We start from the raw sequence: 22,729 nt of genomic DNA on the forward strand, positions 1-22,729 counted from the left end.
TTTGACATTTCAGATTTTTTTTTTATTTCGTTACGAATTATACAGATTACCTTGTGCCCGATTTAAACCCATAATTTTAATTCTAACGTGTAGACAAGGATCGACGTTTAATGTTAGAAACGTTTATTGTCGCATAAGATAATTCTTATTTATTAAAGATTTGAAGTAATACATGACGTTTAAAGTTAACGAAATCAAATTCTTTCAATTCGTTCGACGATTTTTTTCTTTCTTCTTTTTTTTTGTTTCTTTTTTTTCTTTTTTTATTTGACGGACTTGAATACATTTGCGTTTTCATATATTCGTAATACATTACGTGGAACAGTTTATACAGGATGTTTCAAAAATAGATCACCTAATTTTAAGAGCACGTTCTACTCACTGTAAGAATGAAAAAAGAGATCATATAAATGCGACACCGGAAACGCATTTTCCTCAAGTTATAAATCTTTTCTTTTTCAAAACTGTAACGTTTAATTACGGAAATTATTGAAAATAATTTTCTTTTTACAATAATGCTTACCTCTGCGTTGATCGTTGAATCGATCGTCGAAATCGTTGAAAAATTTATCGAAATACTTTATATCCTGTTATCACCAATCGACGATATGATTTTGGGATAACTTTGTATCAATAAAAAAACTGTATCGATAATAAATAAAACAAAAAAAGAATAATAATAAAAAATCCATTAATAAAAGAAAAAAAAATGTACATATCAATAATAAATAAATATTTATATATCAAAAAAATATATATATATATTTATATATTCAAGTTAACATATCAAATATTAACTTGAAAAAGAAGATTCGCATTTATACGATTTTTTGTTCTCCTTTCATTCATCCTTACAATAAATAAGAACCCACCCTTAAAATTTGTCGATCTATTACTGAAACATCCTTACGTACGTATATCTACATATATCTATCTCGTTTATAAATTAAAAAATTGTTCTACTTGCTTATCTATCTATCTACGAAAATAGATAGATAGATAGTAGTTTCTTCTTGATATTTTTCTAATAGAATAGAATTTTTCACAGAATTTCTCAAAGGAAAATAACGTTCTTACTTTCGAGCTTCGTCATTCCAACCTTTATTCGGTAGCGTCGTTCTAAAATAAAAGTTCAGAAGCGTTACCGCCGGCAGGCGTTCGCGGGCAAGACATCAAAGCGGTGGATTATTGGAAAATCTTCACTCGGGTTAACCGTACGAATCTTTTTAGGAACGGTTGAGACCGGTCCTGGGCATAAACGAATGTGCATCGCGAAACCACGAAACGGATGCGGCTGTTACTGGTATTGGTAGTCAAGGAGAAGATATAGGGGGTGTGGGTTGAGAGGGTAGAATAGATGGGAGTTAAAGGAAGAAACATTTTTAAAATACGTTCACTGTCAAGGACATATGTGTCGGATGTGCGTTAAGAAGTTTTTTACGCGGTGCGTTTCTTACGGAAAAAAAAAGAAAAAGACAAGAAGAAAAAAGAATTTAAGAAAAACGCACGCAAAAAAAAAGAAAGAGAAAGATCGAAAAAGGGGGAGGGGATCTAATTTCTCTTAGCGAGATCTTTGAAATATCTTTGTGATGTTCGTAAAAGGATATGTATTATACGTTTATTTATTATTTAATTTAGATTAAAATTAGAATTATATATTGTTTCAATGTTGCGATATATGTACATATGTACATGGATACATACGTATATATAAATATAGATTTGTAGTAATGGATCATAGTATAAATTGAATTGTCGTTGATATTTTATCAGCGTTAATATTATTTTTGTTTTTGTTTTTGTTTGTTCTTCTTTTAGAAAGTGTACGTGTGTGTGTATCAGAGGGAGAGAGAGAGAGAGATCACTCTTTGAAATGATATTCATGAAACACTGCGTAGCACGGATTTTATAGTCGACGCGATGATTTACTACGTCGTCGAGAATTTTTCTCTTTGTCCTTTCTATATCTCGTACGTAGAAAGAGAGAGAGAGAGAGAGAGAGAGAGAGAGAGAGAGAGAGAGAGAGAGAGAGAGAGAGAGAGAGAGAAAGAGCAAGAGCAAGAGCGAAAAAGACAGAGAGAGAGAGAGAGAGAGAGAGAGAGAGGTTGAACGGTGGAATGTTACGCGTTCACTCAGTTTTTTATCTTTTTTTTTTTCCACATAATATTCTTAAGATCAGAAATATGAAAGGATCGTTTTATGTTAGTATTTACGTTTCTTACATTTTTTATTTAAACATTTATCGTCTTGTCTGCAAAATAATTGAGAATACGAAAGATTCTTACAAAACATACAAATATGTTTTTTCATTCGATCATCATTTCCAAATAAATAAATAAATATACTAAGAGAATTATTATCCTTTCTTTCGACGATACATCATATTTTAACGATATTCTAATCATCATTTAGGTATAAAAAAATTTTACTATATTCGACCGAACACACATATGCAGTATAGTCCTAAAAACAAAAAAGAAAAAGAAAAGAAAATTCACGATAATAATAAAAAAATTCTGATTATTTTTTATCTTTCCTATCTTATCTTTTTTTTTTCATATCTTTTTATAAGATACCATCGTAAAAAGAAAACCAAAAAATTAGTAAAATTCGGATAAAAAACGTCTTTAGAATCCCAATGAATGAATTATTTTGGGATATATGGGTCCTTTGAGTATAGTTCCTTTCGACTATGATCGAAACCATAGTTATCTTTGTCGTCGTCGTCGTCGTCGTCGTCGTCGTCGCCATTGGTACGCGTCAGGGAGCTCTATGGCGTTTTATGGAGAACGCATTTTATTGACCTCAGCTGCCACAGCCGACTAGTCGGCACAAGTTCAAAGGCGAGGCGGAACAGTAAAGGCTAGTTTAACGGTGCTAACAGCGACCATAACACGATGTATATTACGGCTTCGAGCCTCCTCCGCACCTCTCTAAACATCGCTCATTTTATGTGTAGGTATATGAAAATGTTTCAAAGTGTGCGTGTTATATTATTTTTCTCTCTCTCTCTGTCTTTCTTTGTCTCTTCTCTCTCTTCCTTTCAAACTGTCGCATTTTATATAATTTTTACTTCTATTAAGAACGTCCTCCATTTTTCTTTTATTTTCTATCTTTCTTTTTTATTCGATCATTACAACATAAACGAAGTCAAAATGATCGAACGGATTAACTCGTTATTTTTGTCCTAATAACATCGCTGTCTTCCATATTCATATTTTCTTAGCAAGTAGTTATAATATAATAGCAGAAGAGGATGAAATAGATTCGTGCTCGTCGCGGTAGTTTTCCTTTTTTATCTCATCACGAATTCTCATTCGCAAGTATATTTTATTTTTAATAACATCACCGATTAAAATAATAATCGAGAAGAGGAGAGTTAATACGGCTAAGTAAACTTACGATTTCTCTCTCTCTCTCTCTCTCTCTTTCTCTATCTTCCTTCTCTAATCGCTATCTCTTTTATCTCATCACGAATTCTCATTCGCGCGAGTATTTTATTTTTAATAATATTAGTGATTAAAATAATAATCGAGAAGAGGAGAGTTAGTACGGCTAAGTAAACTTACTTTTTTTTTTTCGTCTCTCTCCCTTTATTTTTATCTCTCCCTTTTTTAGTCGCTATTCTCAATAGTAAAAGCGTTATTGGATTCTCTTCCCGTTTACCATCCCATCCCATCCCATCCCATCCCATACTTTTCGAGGCCACCTCGACGTGTCCGTATCGATGGGTCGATTATTTACGGCCACGCGTGAATTTAATGAAATTTTCTAGCTGGGCCCCATAAGCCAGGTGAGAGGCGGGCCGCGATATCGGATCGAAGGGTGCTGTGCCCAGCTGTCGAGGGAAACGAAAGAGGAGGAGGAAGAGGAAGAAGAGGAGGAGAAGGAGGATAAAGATGAGGATGAGGAAGTGATGGTAGAGGATTTAGATGGGGGGTAAAACAAGTCCAGACTACCGAGCCAAGTTTTTACACGCTCATCCCCATGTAATTTCGATGGTAGAAAAGAGGATGTAAGGATAATAAGAAAGGGTTTTATAGAAAATTATCATCATGTAAATTAAAAGTAATGATGTAAAATTATATATGCTTGAAAGAATTAGAGAGCAATGACACGAATTAAAAAAAAAAAAGAAGAAGAATAATAAGAAGAAAATATATATGCGTTTTATGTAGGTTACGAATGAATTTCGTTTAAATATATGCACATATGCAGATAGTTACATTGCATTGATATAAGTATTTTCAATAGACACGTACGTGTATTATTTCCAAGTGCGTGATAGGATACACAAGGTAAGTAAGTGACATAACCTGTTACGAGATATCTATAGTTAAACCGTTATCTGTAGCTTTGATAATAGAAGAAACTTGCATTGAATATATGTATCGGGTCAGTCGCATAACCTGTTACGTAAATAACTTACTTACGTTACTCACGTTAGTGTCGAAGCGTTTCTTCACGAATATCGTTATGCATGTATTTTATTAGTCGCAAGGAATTTTTCAATTAATCGAAAAATTGTATGTACTCGCGAATTATTATCTGTATATTAAATAATAGATATCTTTGCTAAATTCGTGCTAAGGATATATAATAGAAAAGAAGTATTAATTAATATCTCTATTTTATTACATTTTCATTATATTGTATATGAACTTAGACGTTCAAGTTTATTTATTTATTTTTTTATTTTAAATAATCAAAGTCTCAGACATTCGTCCATTGTTAGATTTATCTCTCATTTTAATTTAACATAAAAAAGATATGAGATAGAAAGAAAGAAAAAAAAAAGTAAAAAAGGAAACGTACTATTTTTAAGTCAATCCATCGATGAATTGACTTGGACTTATAATATATTAAAATAAAAAAAGATTTAACAATTATACGAATATATATCCGTTTTACCATACATAATATTTTCTAACGAGTATAACCCAATACCTACATGTATATATATATTTATATTTGTACGTAGATACGTACATAATCCATAGCTTATAAATTAACCAAACGTAACAATACGTTACTGACTAATTTTGGATGTTTATCGTTAATAAACAAGGCGCGGAAATGATCCGGACGTGCAACAGTCTTCGCTTGGCACGCAAATATGCGTTAGTAAGGGCGATCCAAAGAAGCAAACGCTACAAGATTTATAAATAAATTCATTCGGCCACGCAGCAGCCCGTGTCGGTGATTTTCATTTCGTGCATGAAAGAGAAAGAGATAGATAGAGAGAAAGATAGACAGATAGATAGAAAGAGAGAGAGAGAGAGAGAGATATATATATATATATATTTCTTACTATGCATGTAAGAAAAAGAGAAGGAGAAAAAGAGAAGGAGGAAAAGAGAAAGAGAGAAAGAGATAGACATATACACCTACACATACACATACATACATACATATATACATATAAAAAAGAGAGACAAGCAGTATTAAAATTGATTTCGTGTTTACGAAATGTCGCAGATACCTTGGCACGATCCACACTCTTTCTCTCTCTCTCTCTTTTTCTTTTTCTTTCTCTTTTCATAAACCCCCACCAATGCTCCCTCAGCCCTCCCGCGGAAAGAGAACTTTAACCTTCCGAGAATAGCGATAATTTAGAGGCAAGCTTTAACTCGGTCTGGCACGCGGGACCGTGTAAGTTCTTTTCGCTCTTTCTCTTTGAAAGGTACTGGCTTGGAGGATGATGGAGAAAGTAAAAGAGTAAGAGTGTAACAGAGATAGAGATAGAATGAGAGACAGACAGAGACATAGACAGAGAAACAGAGAGAGAGAGAGAGAGAAAGTGCATAGGGAAAATGCATAAGTGGACCTTCGTTGGATGTGCATTGCCAGCCAAGAGTGCTACTCGAGCGAAACACGTTGATATCTCGCTTCTGAAGTAGACGTCTTCTTCTTCTTCTACTTCTTCTTCTTCTTCTTCTTCTTTCTCTTTTTCTTCTTCTTCTTCTTCTTCTTCATCATCTTTTTCTTCTTATTCTTCTTATTCTTTGAGTAGGCTTTGCCTGCTTCAAGTTGCGTGATTTTCCAACTCGGTGGTCCGGTCCGAAAAAGAAAGGAAGAGATATCGTTCGTAGTAAGAGGGAGAGGGTGAGTGAAGGAAAAAGAGGGGAAGGGGAGAGTTTGATGGAACCGTTCGATTATCTCTACTACGAAGGGATGAAACTATTTATAAGGCTTATGTTGCGATCGAAAGATTTCCAAGTTTTAATAAGAAAGAGAAGGGAAGGACAATCTTTGGGTATGTTCGAATAATAATATTAATAATAATACTATGTATTTACTCGATCAGTGACGAATAATAAAAAATACACAAAGGAATCGATCCTCCAACTTTCGAGATATTGTATTTTCAAATGACGACTAGAAGAAACAAGGAAAGAGAAGTAAAGGAAGAAGTTAAAAGAAGAATAAATCACTAGGATTTGAAAATACTTTGGACCATATACTTGCGTATATTTTTTCATATTCTTCTTCTTTCTTTTTTTTTTTTTTTTGGATGATCGTAACGATCGAATAAAGAAAAAAGAAATGAATTTATTATCCTTTATTCCGGACATTCGATAAGAGATTAGAATTTATCAATGAACGTAGACATTATTCTCGAATAAGATCGAAGAAAGAAGAGAATTACATCTCGACCGATAGCAACTTCCTTTTTGCATCGATGATATCTATACATATATATGTGTATATATATATATATATACGTACGTATGTATGTATGTATATATGTAAGTATCTAAGAACTTATAGGAGTAAACGGAGCACAAGGAATCCGACAGTTGAAAGATGAAAGGCCTTCTTCTCTAAGGAATCACGTTAAGAGGCCGGAAAACCTGACGTATAATCGATGTGCTCAGAACGATCGATGATGCCTGACGTCCGTTCGAACCTCGTCCGAATGTGAAACGGACCGAAATGCTACCGCTGTGTTCGAAGTAAAAAAAAGTGAGGAGCGTTGAGGTTCGACGTTGATCACCGTGAAGACGAAGACGAAGACGACGACCAAGGAAAAATAAGAACGAGAGAGAGAGAGAGAAACGAAAGAAGAGATTAGTGGAACGAGGGTTATACTTGAAAAGCTTGAGAAAGCTCGAGAAAAAGCTTGAGAGAAGCTTGGAACAACGAACTCGTAGAAAAGAGAAAGAGAGAGAGAGAGAGAGAAGAGAAAAATGGAGGACGAAGAAAAGAAAAGAAGGAAGCTCAGCGTAGACCTTGCCAACTCAGCGTAGACCCTTTCAATTTTACGTTCGTTTACGCGGTACGTATTAACGAGAGTACGACCACCAAACCGCACGTCAACGCGCTCAAGCACGTAGTATTATTTCGTCGTTTTATGTAGGTACCTTGGAAACCGGTTGGCCGATATCGGTAAGGGACTCGCTAACCATTAGCGTATTGAATTTCGCGACTTCCAGACTTTCCTCCTTCGATCATCGATCCGACGCCCTCTAAGAACATATGTCCTCTCTTTCCCCTTCTTCTTTCTATTTTTTTTCCTCTTCTTCTTCTTTTCTTCTTCTTCTTCTTCTTCTTCTTCTTCTTCTTCTTGTTTTTCTTCTTTTTCATCTTCTTTCTTTTTTTTTTAATTTTTTTTTCTTTCTTTTCGACGTTCGCCTCATTAAAGGGAGTTCGATCAGAGGTATACCCCTATCCAAAGCAACCTACCCTAAACTTAAGGTTCGTTGACCTTTCTCATAGTGCTAGTTTTTTTTTTTTTTGCTTTTCCCTAAGCAAAAAGCTGATTGATTAATATTGGCATAGATAAGATTATTCCTCTAAATCGACACGTGAAAGTCGGTCTATAAATCGATAGTTAGAGTTAGGATTGTAGGAAGAAAATCACGTTTGAAAAGAGAGATAGAGAAAGTTAGAGTTAAAGAGAAAGATAGATATAGAGAGAGAGAGAAAGAGAGACAGAGCAGTGTTAAGTGAGTCAGAACATTTTTTTTTTCTTTTTTTTTCTTTTTTAAGAAAGAGAGAAGGGAGACGTTGGACGATAAATCGGAAACAGTACGAATGTACTCGTCTATTCTCATAGCCTCTGACTATTGTACCAGAACGCTATTGTAACATATGTTAGCCATGAATCCGGTGCGCGATCTCACCATGCGATAATATCGTGTTGTCTCTTCGAACGATACAACCGTGTCTATCCTTACAACCGTTTCGATCCTTTTCCATTCCGGCGATTCAGTATAACATGAGAGAATGCGATTTCTGTTAACTCACGTATCTCGTGATAATTTAATAAATATATCGTTAGCCTTCTCGATAATTTATTTATTTTTTATTTTTCTTTACGAATTTTCAAGACGATTATTTTATTTTATTTTATATTTGTTAACTCACGTAACTCGTGGAAATTTCATAAATATATCTTTATTCTTTTCGATAATTTATTTATTTTTTATGGAAGACGATATATCCGAATCATTTATTTCTTGAAAATATTATAGATTGAATGTTATAATTAAAAAAAAAAAAGAGAAAGGAAGAAGAAAAAAGAATCTCGAAGGATCGACCGTTCCTTCTTCTTTTTTTCTCTCTTTTCTTTCGTTTAAAAAACGAGTTTAAAATAATTTCTGAATATTCCCTTGACGAATTTAACAAAACGAATAATACGTCATGAAGTAATATTCGTAATCTCGTCGATGATTAATCAACGAACAACAATAGTCAACAAAGATTTTAATGAACGAAACTATAATGAAAACGTGATAATTATATTTGCATAGATCAATAGAAGAACGTCAGACGTGAATCTGTAATCACAGTAACACACAGAGCTATACTTATATATTATTAATCATTATTTGAACGGTAACTTCGTTTACCTTGGGAAAATTTTCTCTTGACACATTGATTGATTCGAAAAACTTATCGAATAAGCAAGAACACTTTATCACGTTGATCGAGAAATCACGAAATCGAAATCGAACTGAGCAAGTAATTAACTAACATATCCTTGCGGAAACATAAAACGTTGTTGATTTCCATAAATCATACCTGATTCAATAATAACCGTCAACGATTTCTTCGTTGCAACTCTTATTAAATGTCTTATAAGTTTCAAGATATAAACAGAACGGTGACACGAGGGACACGTGTCCTCGAGCCTAATCAATCTTTTTACGACTCGATTCTTATATCATAATCATCTCGTAACGTAAACGATAAGAAACGGTTAAAACTTGGTCTGGTGATCGACCTGGTGAAAGGAACTCGTTATAGAATCGTATCGCTACGATTTATCTATTTATCATTACATACGAACACTGTGTGAGAAACAAGCCACAAACGTGCTTCGGCGTATCGTTCTGTCAACAATGATGATAATGACGATAATAACTATTATTATTATTATTTATTTATTTCATCGGTTAGTTACGTCGTACGATCTTTTTTTTCTTTTTTTCCTTTTTTTTTTTTTTTTTAAGCGTTCGACCTTTGACCTCTTCTCCCTGTCCCATAAGAAAGATCTCTAGAAATGACAAAATCGAGCTTAAGTTCGACCACCTACTCGATTCGATCGAATGAAAACGAACGAGTAGGAATAAGAGACTGTTAAGATGCCGGAGGCTGCGTTTAAGGAGAGAAAGCACGATTAGTTGTTACGACGAGCACGCCTTATGCACCGTTATCAAGAAAGATGCATTGTCCGTGACCGAATACCAGTCGGGGCCGAGAACTCGCCTTTCGACGAGTTTGCTAGTTTCTTGATGGATCCAGTAATCGACTCGACGATCCTTTCAAATCGTTCAAATTCTTTTGTAAGTGTAAACGAGAGAATATTTTAGAAATTCGAGATAGAAATATCGGCATGATCGAATTTTGTCTTTACTTTTTCTTTTTCAATCTTACAGATCATTCTAATGAATCCATCAAGATTAATTTAAACTACGTTGTTACAATGTTATCGTCGGTCGAGCGTATAGAGATATTCAATCGTAACTTAACCGATCGAACTTCAAAACGATGGTAAGTCTGATGTCTAATTTATATTTTATAGAAAAAAAAAAAAAAAAATGAGAAAATCGTAAAAATTCTATATTACGTTTCAAATATTATTATCTATGGGAGATCGAAGTTAAGGTTAAGTGAATTTTAATATGTATTCTATTTCGTATACTCTATAGTCCCCCTCATTGATTCAACGATCGAGTAAACCATTCGGATCGTATTACAGAAGATGTAAAAGTTTAATCGAAACTTCAAAATAATCTCCTTAGCGTTTTATCTGTCATCGGGCCTTATCGGTTGACGGATGAGTTACCGAAGAAGGTCGGTTTCTGGGTCGGAGATGTAAAGAAGAAAGAAAAAGAAAAAGAAAAGAGAGAGAAAGAGAGACAGAGAGAGAAAGACTAGAGATCTTCTAAATATAGTTTTACTACTGCCGGTAGTAGTCTTTCCAGAGTTCTCTCGGCGTTCAGAGCGGCAACAGAAACCAGTTTTCACGTGGACTTGATGACGTTTAATGCCGTGAGAAATTCGACGTGTTCAGGGTGGTCGTTCGATCGTGACGAAATGAAAAAAACATTTTCCGTATGGTGTTTCTTCGTCTGTGCTTTCCTTTTTCTTTTTCTCTCTCTCTCTTTTTTTCTTTTTCTATATCTCAACTTTTTTTTTCACGAAATAATGTTCGAAAACTTGGATCGAAAGTTGTTTCAACACGAACAAATTTTATCCTATCGTTTTCATCCTAAAAAACTATTGGTATTAAAAGACGTTTTGTATCGTTTCTAAAACGGAAATCATTTATCTTCGCTCGTTCGTTCGATCATTATTATTATTATGTAAAATAGATAATCCGCGAGAGTTATACTGCTGGCTCTCATAGATCGTTCGGGTCTTAAAACGATTTATTATTATTTAATTATATTTTATTGTCACCGTTCGATCAATAAAGGACGAAACGCGATAAATACGAGGATGTGTTCTTAAAAAATAATAAAGAAAAAAGAAAGGAAAACAAAAAAAAAGAAAACTTGTCGCAGAGAAATATCGTAAAGACGGATTAAATTATGGCACATTTCTCCAACACAAAAAAATAAAATTAAAAAAAAAAAAAGAAAAAAAAAGATTTATTTTTTCAATCTAACCAGTTTTGGTTGAATCGTTAAAGAAATTATTCGACGTGAACAATCCTAACATATTTTTCTATCGACAAAAGATCGTTCCTTTCTATTCCATTAAATTTTTATTCAAACTATAATTATTTTCATTCACTTTTTTTCATTATTTTAAAATCGTCGATTGCTTTCGTCGGATTGTTGTAAATGAAAGGTCATCATGTATACACAATCGTTCGGTCGTACAGATACACGCATGTATACATACACAACAGAGTTTCTCGATCGACTCTCGAGGAAAATATTCGATGATAGAAACAAACAGTTTTAATTGAGTCATACGACGACATTAGATCGTACACATACACAAATACACATCGTCTTGGCTCAGTCTCGCGAGAGCATTCGTTCGTACCAGTCATAGTCCTGATTCGTTGTCGCTCTCACGACAATATTTAGTCGTACAGAAACGTGGTCTTGATTCTTGACTCAATCTCACGACAGGATTCGTTCCTACACGTACACGAATACACACATACACACAGACATACACACACATTATAAGTACGTAACACGCAGAGTCTCGAAGCAAGTCTCTTACGATTACAAGATTCGATCGTATACACACGTACACAATCTTAACTCAGTCTCAGGTTACGTTCAACCGCATACAAACACGATTTTATTGGCTCACAATCAGTCTCAAGACTCATACGTTCTTATATGCAGTTTCATTTGGATATTGAATCTCATTACGTAAAGTCTATTCGAACAATTATCCAGCGAGGGTGAGAATTATAGAAAGTACGACGTTCGCAAAACATCGTCCCGTAATCAAAATAAATCGTTCGACCTCTGTCGAATTTATTTTTTTCTTTTTTTTTTTTCTTTCTTTCTTTCGATAGTACGTAGTCCTAGTACGAATATTTATAGTTCTTACTTCGAGGGATTTTCATTCAACGACAACAAGGCGTTGAAGTAAATACCAATGGCAATAACAATAAAATTTTTATTGTTATAAGCGTTCGATGATAAATCGTTGCGTAGTACGATTTAATAAGATTACACTCTTAGTAATGATGCGTTTATTTCATTAACGATCAATCAAGATCATTTTTACTACACACTGCGTTCGATTCCTTTCTTTCTCTTTCTTCGAATTACTGTAAAATATTATATTTGTTTGATCTTTAACCAAAGAATATTAAAGCGATCACTAATATTTCAAATAGTAATTTACACGTATAACACGTATAATTTATAGATAGATATGTATATATAAAAAAAATGTTTCGATTATATTTACAACAGAAAAATATTAATAAGAATTATTAATCCTCGAATAAAGCGTTCTTTTCTTTTCTTTTTCTACTTTCCAGTATTGTATCAATCGATGTAGTAAAACGGTTATAGTATAAATAGGAAAAAAAAAAAATAATTATCGAACGATCTCATACGATTTGGAATTTCGAACTTTTAATGCAAATTAAAATGTATTATTTTTTTTCGTAATTATACAAGTTTATAATTAAATTGATCACTTTTGTTTTTCAAAGCTTCAGATTTTCGTATTAGATTACGACTGACCGGTCAGGTAAATTATGAAACATGGGCAAGTCATGTTGTTATTCTAGGCTTATAAGCGTACAAGTAATCCCACGTAATGCGCTTACCCTTCCATATTCGCGAGCTCACTTCCGCTAATTTCGACGCAACTCAGACATATTCGCATGAATGGTTAGTAATAGGTATCATAACGTTGAACAAAGATAAGATAAAGCTACAAGAGATTCGACGATATTATCGAAATCGAATTAAATAATAAAAAATTTAACGAACTAATCGAATTTTTCAAGTGACATTGTATTAATAATCACGAACATAAGAATTATATTTAAACTTTAACACTTTATTTTTGCGAAATAGTCAATACACACGTACACGCACACACACACATATGTATATAAATTCACGACCGGATGTTTTCTAATTAATGCAATACCCCAGGTATGGAAGATGTATTTAATAATTTCATTAAAATTATTAATCGATTAATAATCAACGATCATGGATACTCTCTTAAGATTCATAAAAATGTCACAATTAATTATGTACTAATACGTATATAATATACATATATATATACATATATATATAATATACAATATGTATATTAATACATATATATTAATAATATACATACACACACACACACACAGACATACATACATATATATCATAAAATTAATACAAACGTCACGTATAATACATACACGCGATTAAAATGAGACATATCTTATCGAGATATATCCATCGAGATAACCCACGATTATAACTACAGATATAACACATATACATACTTAGAAAGATTAATCTGCAATTAAATTAGATGCAAGATTTTCACCGAAAGCAATTCGATCGAATCTTTTCTTCTTCTTCTTTTTTCTTTTTTTTTTTTTTTACTAACTAGAGAATTTTTGGTGGGAAGCACGCGTGTCTCAGAATTAGCTGGCGTCTTTAGAAATTCGTGAAATGGGGTAGCGTACATCTCTCTCTCTCTCTCTCTCTCTCTCTCTCTTCTCTCTCTCTTTCTCTCTTTCCACTTACTTTTTCTTTTGGGGAGAGATATGGCTCGCGGAAACGGTGGAGTGGAACAATGGTACACGTCGAGGCGACCCCCTTACACGTCGGCCCTCTTGTACGTATGTTTCCTCTCTCTCTCTCTCTTTCTCTCTCTTCATCCCTCTTCTCATATCCTTCTCTCTCTCATTTTCGATCTCTCTTCGACTCTCTTGCTACTCGGAGGTTCGGAGAACGCGCGCGTATCTCGGCGTACATACGACGTAATTAGCAAAGAGGGTTAGTTAGCTAAGGGCGGAGCCTGCCGGGACCAATGAGATCTTAGCGTGGTTATGCGTTGCTGAATAAAAAGCATGGTATACATGTAATAGAGCAACAAGAGCCGCACGTCGATTCACATTTTCGAAACAATTTTTCTCATACTTTGTTTCACCGCTAATTCTTTCTCATTTTTTTTTTCTCTTTCTTCCACCCTCTTCTTCTTTCTCTCTCTCTCTATCTCCTTCTCTCTCGCTTTTTCTCTCTTTCTTTTTCTCTATATGGTTACTCAGCTAACGACTTTGCTTTTTTCTTTCTTTCTTTCTTTCTTTCTTTCTTTCTTTCTTTTTCTCCCTCGTTGAATTCTATTATTCGTATACCGGCAAAGATTATACATATGTTCTGTTATTTGTCTAGTTTTTATTTAAAAAAAAATGTCAAGTATAGTTGATATTAATATATGTCGTATATTAGCTGAATAATTAGCATTCGTAGATGATCAGGTTATTGATATCATTTTTTTTCTTTTTTTAATCATTTCACATCTACGAACGTGATATCACGCGTATCGATATCGTTCAGTAGAAGCAGATTGCATTATTTAATACTGACAATGTTATATATAGAATATTTAAAAATTATTAATTATATACTTGATATATAGATATGTGTGTGTTCGTGTATATGCGCGAGATATCTCGTCCAAAGTGTATCCGATGAAACGATGTCGAATCGTAAATATTAATAAACAGAGACGCGACAGAACTCTTCCAAAGCGTCCGATGAATGATATCAAGTTAGCAAGATTTATCTAATTTATCTCTTTTATCTAATATATCTCATTTGAAAGGATCAATAGGTTCTATATTTTATTATAGAATTGGCCGGATGAAATTCTTTTTTCTTTTTTTCTTGCAGAGTAGATTAATATTAGAAAAACGAGATAAATTGGAATATAAATTAATTCTATTTCTATCGAATCAGATAATGTTATAAAATGAAAAAACAAAACAAAAAGTGCCATACTTATTAAAGTTCGTTTTCTTCTAATATTTACTCGTTTAAATTTCAACTCGATACTATATACATACATACATACATACATACATATATATATACACATAGCGGATCTCAAGATATTGCAATAAAATCATCAATAAAATATAAATACAGTTTCGAGAAAATCGCGTTCGAAGTTCCGATAAAATATTTATGTTAGAAGATTCATGATTCCGATAAGATCGAGAAAAAAAATTTGTTTATCGTTGAAGTTTCTCTATATCTAAACTATTCTCGTAAATCGTATGACTAACGAGTGAGAAAACCTGTTAAATCCATTAAACCGCAAAACCTCAGAAAATCAATCGAAAGAAAATTTGTTTTAAAAACGTCCAAAAAAAAAAAAAGAGAGAGAAAAGAAAGAAAGAAAAGAAAAGAAAAAATAAATAAATGGACTATCTCCCAAAGGGAATATTAAATGGCATATCAGAGCAAAAATAAAGATAGTTAATTCGATCTTGAAATCGACGCAATATCATCACTGGTTCGACAAGATAAATCGATCGAACGATCGATCAGCATACTTTACTATAATTCGTTCCATTTCTATATATCTCTTTTACTCTCCAACAAGTATATTTAATACGTGTTTACGTAGATACATGTACCTGTTACGATACGCTCGCGTAAATTAAGATAACAATCAGTATGCATAGCAAGTTTCTACTGACACACATATTTCTCAATGAGTTTTATGATTTCAGATAAAGTATCGAATGAAAGTACGTAAAGTTTACTTTAAATACTATCGTCCGATCTAACACCGTAATTATACGATTAATTGTTATCTTCTCATTCATTCAATGATATTTACGATCATTTCTTTATTATTTCCTTAACTTAATAATACTAATAATATTATCGTACATTTACGTAGGCATGCACGATTGACATTTCTTAATTATCTATATAATAAACGATGCTTAAATTTATATTCTCGTAAACGTTCGAAAAAAAGAAAGAAAGAGTAAAATCATATATCGAAATAAATAAAAGGTGTTACAAGAGAATCGTTGTTAAATTCGATGAAGAAAAAAAAAAAGAAAAGAAAAAAAAATTGTCTAACTATCCAGTATAAACTTAAGAGAGGAAATAATAGAGCAACGAATAATAGTGGATAGATTGATTTCGAAATCGACGCGGTTCGACCCGAGGTTCTCAAGATGAATCGATAGATCGGCATTCCGAGTTGCAACTCTCTCTCTTTCCTTCTCTTTCTCTCTCTCTCTCTCTGTCTTCTCTCTTTCTATCATTCTCTCTCGCTCTCGCTCACGCCATTCCTTTCGTCCTTTTTCTCGTCCTTCTCTCGTCCTCAGCGGCACGCAGCTGAGCTCGCAGCGAGAGCGTGTCTGCCTGCTTGCTTGCTTGCTTGCTTGCTTTCTTGCTTTCTTGCTTTCTTGCTTGCCTGGCTGCCACCACGTAACGAGTCGGAAGAAGAAGCCAATCTCAGAAATGAATATGGCTCCTGCAAAATTCACGGAACAATCCAGGGACGGCTGAATGTGGCTTGTTTGTCTGTTTGTTGTTTGCCCCGTCTGTTTCCGGTTTCTCGTTTATATGCACGTATACATCGTTGAGTCAGTACTCTTATCGTGTCTCTCTCTTTTTCTTTTTTTCTCTTTCTCTATCTATATATCTATCTATCTATCTATCTATCTATCTATCTATCTATCTATCTATCTATCTATCTATCTATCTATCTCTCCCCTTCTCTTTCTCTTTCTCTCTTACGCGAAATTACCTAGGGCACTTATCGAACGAAAAGGGGAGAAAAAGATATGGAGGTAGATGATGATGCTGAAATAGCTCCTTCGACATCTTTTCGTATACTTCTTCATCGGTTCGTATACTTCTTCAACGACGAGGAAGAAGAAGAAAAGAAAATAGAAAGAAAGAAGAGGATAGAAAAGAAAAGAGACAGTTGAGACGACATACAAGTGAGAAGGGACGGAAGTGGAACTGGAGGAGAATCAAGAACAAGTGAAGAAAGATAGGTAGATAGATAGATAGATTGATAGATTGAGAGATAAAGAAAGACAGAGAGAGAGAGAGAAAGAGAGAGAGAGAAGACCAACGGTACAAATCACGATGGAGGAGCAACAGTAGGTAAATTCTCTCTAGGGAACGTGCTCTCTCTCTTCTCTTCCGGCTCGTTGAATGCCTTCTCCGCTTTTGGGATCGCTCGCTATTCTCTTTTAATCACCGACTGAGAGAGAATCACGAGGATAGCTTTCTGTATATGGAACCTAAGGGGAGAATGGTGATGATAAAGGTACGTGGAAAAGAAAAGAAAAAATAAAAAATAAAAAAAAACGGGAAGAAACAAAAAACGACAAATAAAGAGGAGAAGAGGAGAAGAGAGAAAGAGAGAGAGATAGAAAAGAAAAAAAAATTAATCACCAGGCTTTTTCAAAAGGTGATTCGAGTTTTATTCGTGATCGTACGGCTCATTTTCTTCTCGAGTACCAACGAACGTATGGTTACGCTCATGCGAGAGATCGAAACGAATTTGCAAAGTATCGATACGCATTTATCATCTTCCCGGTTTTATCATAATCGGATGTAGCTTTCTTCCATCACGAAATCGATGATGAACTGGATTTTCAAAGTTATGAGTGTTTATTGTTTTCTTTTCTTTTCTTTTTTTTTTTTTTTTTTTTGACGAATTGTCATTTCTCTTGATTACGTTATGACAAACGAATATGATGATATCGATGACGTTCTTAATATCATAATAAATTTTTCCAATGATAACAGATCTCGTTTCCTCTAAGAGTGTTCTTGTCGATAGATCATATTTTTTATCAATCGACAAACGCGTCTATCGAGAAAACTTTTGCATAAATCGTAATAAATCGTGTCGTTGGTTCAACACGCCTCGTTAATAACAAGAGTTCAATATACTTTTGTCGCAAATTCCTTCTTTTTTTTTTCTACTTGTTATTTTCTATATAAAACAAAGTTTGTCGCGAAGTTGAGTCGATAGGAGTTATTTCAAGCCGAACGAATAACAACATGAAACGAGAAGAGGGCTACTTGGTAGTTAAAAATCGCGTATCGTTATCATGATATTTCGAACAACAACCTTCTAGAATATAATAAAAAAACAGAAGAATAAAAGGAAGAATAAAAAGAGGAATAAGAAGATCAAAAAAAAAAAGAAAAAATTAGTAGAAGAAGAAGAAGAAAAAGAAGAAGAAAAAGAAGTAGAAGTAGAAGTAGAAGGAGAAGGAGAAGGAGAAGGAGAAGGAGAAATAGGAGGACGTAGAGAGGTGATGCGTGGAAAGAGAAGAGGCTCCTCGAAAGGCTACCTACAGGAAGAAGTGGAAAAAATGGAGAGGCCACTCGCGATAAGTTTCGAAAGGGAGAAGAACCCTGTGGGATGAGGGTGGTACTAAGAGAGAGAGAGAGAGAAAAAATAGAAAGAGAGAGAACGAAGGAATATGTTGACGAGAATAAAAAGGAGAGAGAGAGAGAGGAATAATATATATATCGGGCCCGTACGTGTACATACGTAGAAAAAGAGAGTGAGCCCTGGCATCGATTGGTTAGCCAGCTAAAAAAGGGTTGGATTTTCGAGAGCGACATCGCGGCCCGAAGGGTGGAGCGCAGGAGTACCGCTCGAGGGCGATACGTGCTATACGCGATAGAAAGAAAAAAAGAAAGAATGAAAGAACGAAAGAACGAAAGGAAGAAAGAAAGAAAGAAAGGAAGAAAGAAAGAAAGAAACAAACAAAGAGAGAGAGAGAGAGAGAGAAGAGGAGAGAGTAATACAGCATACACGCGCGTGCACGCTCGGCTTTTCTCCGCTCGAGTGTTCTTCAACCACGAAACGAGCCTCGAGCTTGCTTCTTACAAGCTCGAAAGCTTGTTAGCAAGTTGCGCCATTTTTACCTACTCCTCCTCGATTCTCTCTCTCTCTCTCTCTCTCTCTCTCTCTCTCTCTTTTTCTTTCTTTCTCTTTCTCTTTCGCTCGCAATCACCATCGTCTTCCTTCTATCGAAAGTTGGAGAACGCTAGCAGTTGAGAGAGAGAGAGAGAGAGAGAGAGAGAGAGAGAGACTTGCCCTCCTGACAAAAGGTCGACGACGACGTCGACGACGAATAGAAGAATCAGAGTCTACCGGTAAATCGAGAGTGCTCTCCATTTCTTTTTCCTTTTCTTTTTTTCTTTTTTAATATTTTTTCCTTCCTCCCTCTGCCTCTTCTCTTCTTTCCTTCCTTCCTTCCTTCCATCCATCCATCCATCCTTTTTTTCATTTATTTACTTCTTTATTTATTTCCTTCCTTTTTTCATACATCTTTCCTTTTTCTTTTTCAGAAGGGGGGCGGGCGAAAAGGAGGAGGTTTTTTTTATGTTCTTCCCTCCCTAGTACGTACCCACGTATATTCCATTTTTTTCTTTTTTTAATTCTTTCTTTCATTTTTCTTTTCTTTTTTTTTTCTTTTTTTCCTTTTAACGTGCACTCTCTACGCCCCAGTTACCAACGAGCTTCGCAGTTCTTATGCTTGGCTTCCTTCATGACGATTCTCCAGCGAGAACGAATGCTTGGTAATACAGGAAAATTCGGGATAGATGGACAGGTAAACGTCGTTTCAGATCGGGTAGGTAGCGTACCGTAGGGTAGGGTAGGGTAGAGTAACGTAGGGTAGGGTAGGATTGCTGCTGCTGCTGCTGGAATGGAGTGCTGTAGAATGGGGTGGAGTGGGGTGGAGTAGGGTGGAGTGGGGTAGAGTGGGATGGAAAGGAGGAGAATGACGAGGGCTGATGGGTTGGGGCTTGGGAGACTCTTGTAACCTGTGGTTTCTTCTTTCTCCCCTTTCTCCTTTTCACCTGACGACGTTAGTACTCACGGTACCTGCACTTGAGTCATGAACTAAAACCTATCGAGATACGACGAATTGCGGTTGGGGCCGCAATTACTATGCAGCACGAGCTGCTTTTCTACGATTTATGCTTTCTTTCTTTCTTTCCTTTTTTTCTCTTCTTCTTCTTCTTCTTCTTCTTCTTCTTCTTCTTCTTCTTTATTTCTTTTTTTTTTCATTTCTCTTTCCCTCACCTCTCACCTCATTCCTCATTCTTCTTCTCTCTCTACACCCCAAATAACAGGGTACCTAAGTAAATAGCTACGTGATTCAGGCTAGATTTGTTTATTATGGAAGACGTACCTATGTAAGTTTACGTGGTTAACGATAGATAAATTTATTGATGCGATCTGGGAAGGGGATAGAGAAATAGAAAGAAATCTATGGTAAGTGGCACGAGAACAAGTTATCCGTTTCAATTATTCGTTATGTGTTTTCTCGTGACATTTCAAATGGAGAACGCGGAAACACCGATCGTGTTTCTTTTCTTTTTATTTTCTTTGTTTTTTTTTTCCTTCTTTTTTCCTTTTGTCGACCAGCGAATCATCGAATTGTGAATCCTTAATGCGGTTAAAAATATTCGCAACGTAATTTCTCGTGTGCACGAGATTTTTTCTTTTTTTTTTGGAAGCAAATTAAATTTTGTCCCATTGATTCAATATCGTGGAATAAAAAAAATTTGGATTTGTAAAAAAGAAAAAAGAAAGAAAAAACAGTATATTTATTTATTCTTTTTTGTCGAAACTGAAACGTTCATAAACGAGCGATCGATGTTCTGAAGCTAGGTACATATACATATATGTAATATCAAAAAAAAAAAAAGAATAAAAAATAAAAAAAAAGAAAAATAAAAAACAAATAAAAAATACGTTTCAATATACAACAATTCATAGTTCATATTCTCCGTCCTTTTCAATTTTCAATTCTCACTTCTTCCACCTGTTACAGAGATAAGATCCACGAAAGACTAATAAAAAACAAAAAAGTTGAAATAAGAATAGAACAAAAGTAAAAAAGAAAAAAAAAGAAAAGATCGAATCGATCGAGAAAAATACGACGAGATAAATGGAAGATCAAAAATCGAAATAATGATCCAACAGAACGTTGGAGAGATTGATTCGCCACCAGATCGGATTGATCGACGACAAAAGAGTATACCTATAGAATTCCTTAAGGCTTATACACACAAAAACAAACTCCGGTTTTTAATAGATAGAACGTAAAACATAAACCTTAAGAACGAAAATTTTTCAATGATAATTTTAATAATTGAAAATTCAGTATAGAAAGTTTGGCGAGAAGAAAGTTGGAAGGAGCAATGGAAACTGATCAATAATCAAATTTCATAAAGATTTCGCTAAGATATCGCATATAAATAGTGTAACACGTCGACATAGTGTGCAATAGCCTTTATTTTACTTTATAGTCTTTGCTTTTCTTTTGTGCACATGAGTCACGGGAATGAATCGAACGGAAATCATCTTCCCATGAAAGAAAGAAAAAGAAGAAAAAAAAAGAAAAAGAAAAGGAGGAGGAGGAGGAAGAAGAAGAAGCAGAAGCAGAAGAAGAAGAAGAAGAAGAAGAAGAAGAAAAGATTACTCCAGATGCAGCAGTAACTGCAGCAGCAGCAGCAGCAGCAGGAGCAACAGCAACAGCACGGTCAACGTAATGGGCTCTTGTTCGCCTACCTTCCGACTTATTCCATTCAAGGCATCCTTGTCTAAGCCTTGTCGCTTCTCTACTGATGCTTCTTCGCTACCATACTTTGCTATCTGCCTATAAGATCAGCCTCGTATTAGTGCCTGCCAATTTCTCTGCCGCTTATATCCATCCTTCTTTTAGCAATTTAAGAGGCTATTTATTAAGTCCCTAATGCTCCCTCTCTTGTTCTCTCTTTCTCTTTCTTTCTATCTCTTTCTATGTCTTTCTCTCTGCAAGTAACGTATAGATATATGCATGTGAATACGCGTGCGTGTTTACATATACAGGGTGTTACTAAAATGGCGTGTCGATTTATATCAGAAGAGAATGATATCGAACGTATATAGTAAGTATCGTTGTATAGGATATTACATTATAGAAATTTCTATCCTTAGTTAGAAAATTAGAGAATTCCTTTCTTTTTTTCTGTTTTCTTTCTTTTTTTTTTTTTAGCACGGATATATATAAGTATAAACATTTATTTCTTTCAAGATGAAGAATATCGATGTTAAGTGTGTATATATTATATATATATATATATATATATGTATCTCGTACTGTACGATGTAATATCTCTTCGAATGTTTTTCAACGAAGAGGATGAATAATTAAGAACAATTTGTTAGATCTATCCAATCATTGCTTTATCTTCGTATGCACGTATACATGTATATATACCAAGTACTCACACTTATCGTAATATCTTTAAAAAATCACTTCGATTAACAACTTAACAAAATTGCCATGCTACTTCTCTTCATATTTTCTCTCTTTCCCATTTCTTTCTTGCTATCATTTCGATCAATTCTGCATCGGGAAAAAAAAGTAAAATCCGAAGTATTCTCGATGTTATTTTGTAAATCTCAGTTCTGTTCTTTTTTCTTTCCTTTTTTTTTTTTACCTTCTCAGATCAAATTTAGAGACATCCTATACATACAAATTCACATATTTTCTTTCTCTATCGGTATCTTTCTCCTCTTCCTTCCATCTTTTTTTCTTCTTCTTCTTCTTTTACTTCGAGAAGAAGAGGACTTGCTTGCCGTTTAGATCGCCGGAGGCGACCTTCGTAACTTTCTCAAGAGGCAAGGCCGGACCTTTCACTGGAACGCGAGTTATGCTTTTCGGATCCTTTCCTTTCCTTCCCACAGTCCTCCCCTCTATCTCCTCAACCCCCTT

General features: G+C 34.6%; 1 protein-coding gene across 2 annotated transcripts in view; it reads right to left on the minus strand.

The window, feature by feature from the left end:
- LOC127064662 (protein Wnt-1-like) overlaps nucleotides 1-22,729 on the minus strand; it is a 65,496-nt gene that overhangs the window by 23,574 nt on the left and 19,193 nt on the right. Inside the window, exon 1 of one of the 2 annotated variants that reach the window (XM_050996060.1) lies at nucleotides 5,828-5,931. The exons of the other annotated variant lie outside the window; for it this stretch is intronic. Within the exon in view, the coding sequence (XP_050852017.1) occupies nucleotides 5,828-5,844 (17 nt within the window). The 5' untranslated portion in view covers nucleotides 5,845-5,931. Of the gene's footprint in view, nucleotides 1-5,827; nucleotides 5,932-22,729 lie in introns of those variants that run through there. 2 annotated transcript variants of the gene reach the window in all.

Source organism: Vespula vulgaris, chromosome 6 (assembly GCF_905475345.1).
Source record: "Vespula vulgaris chromosome 6, iyVesVulg1.1, whole genome shotgun sequence".
In the NCBI taxonomy this organism is placed as follows: Eukaryota; Metazoa; Arthropoda; class Insecta; order Hymenoptera; family Vespidae; genus Vespula; species Vespula vulgaris.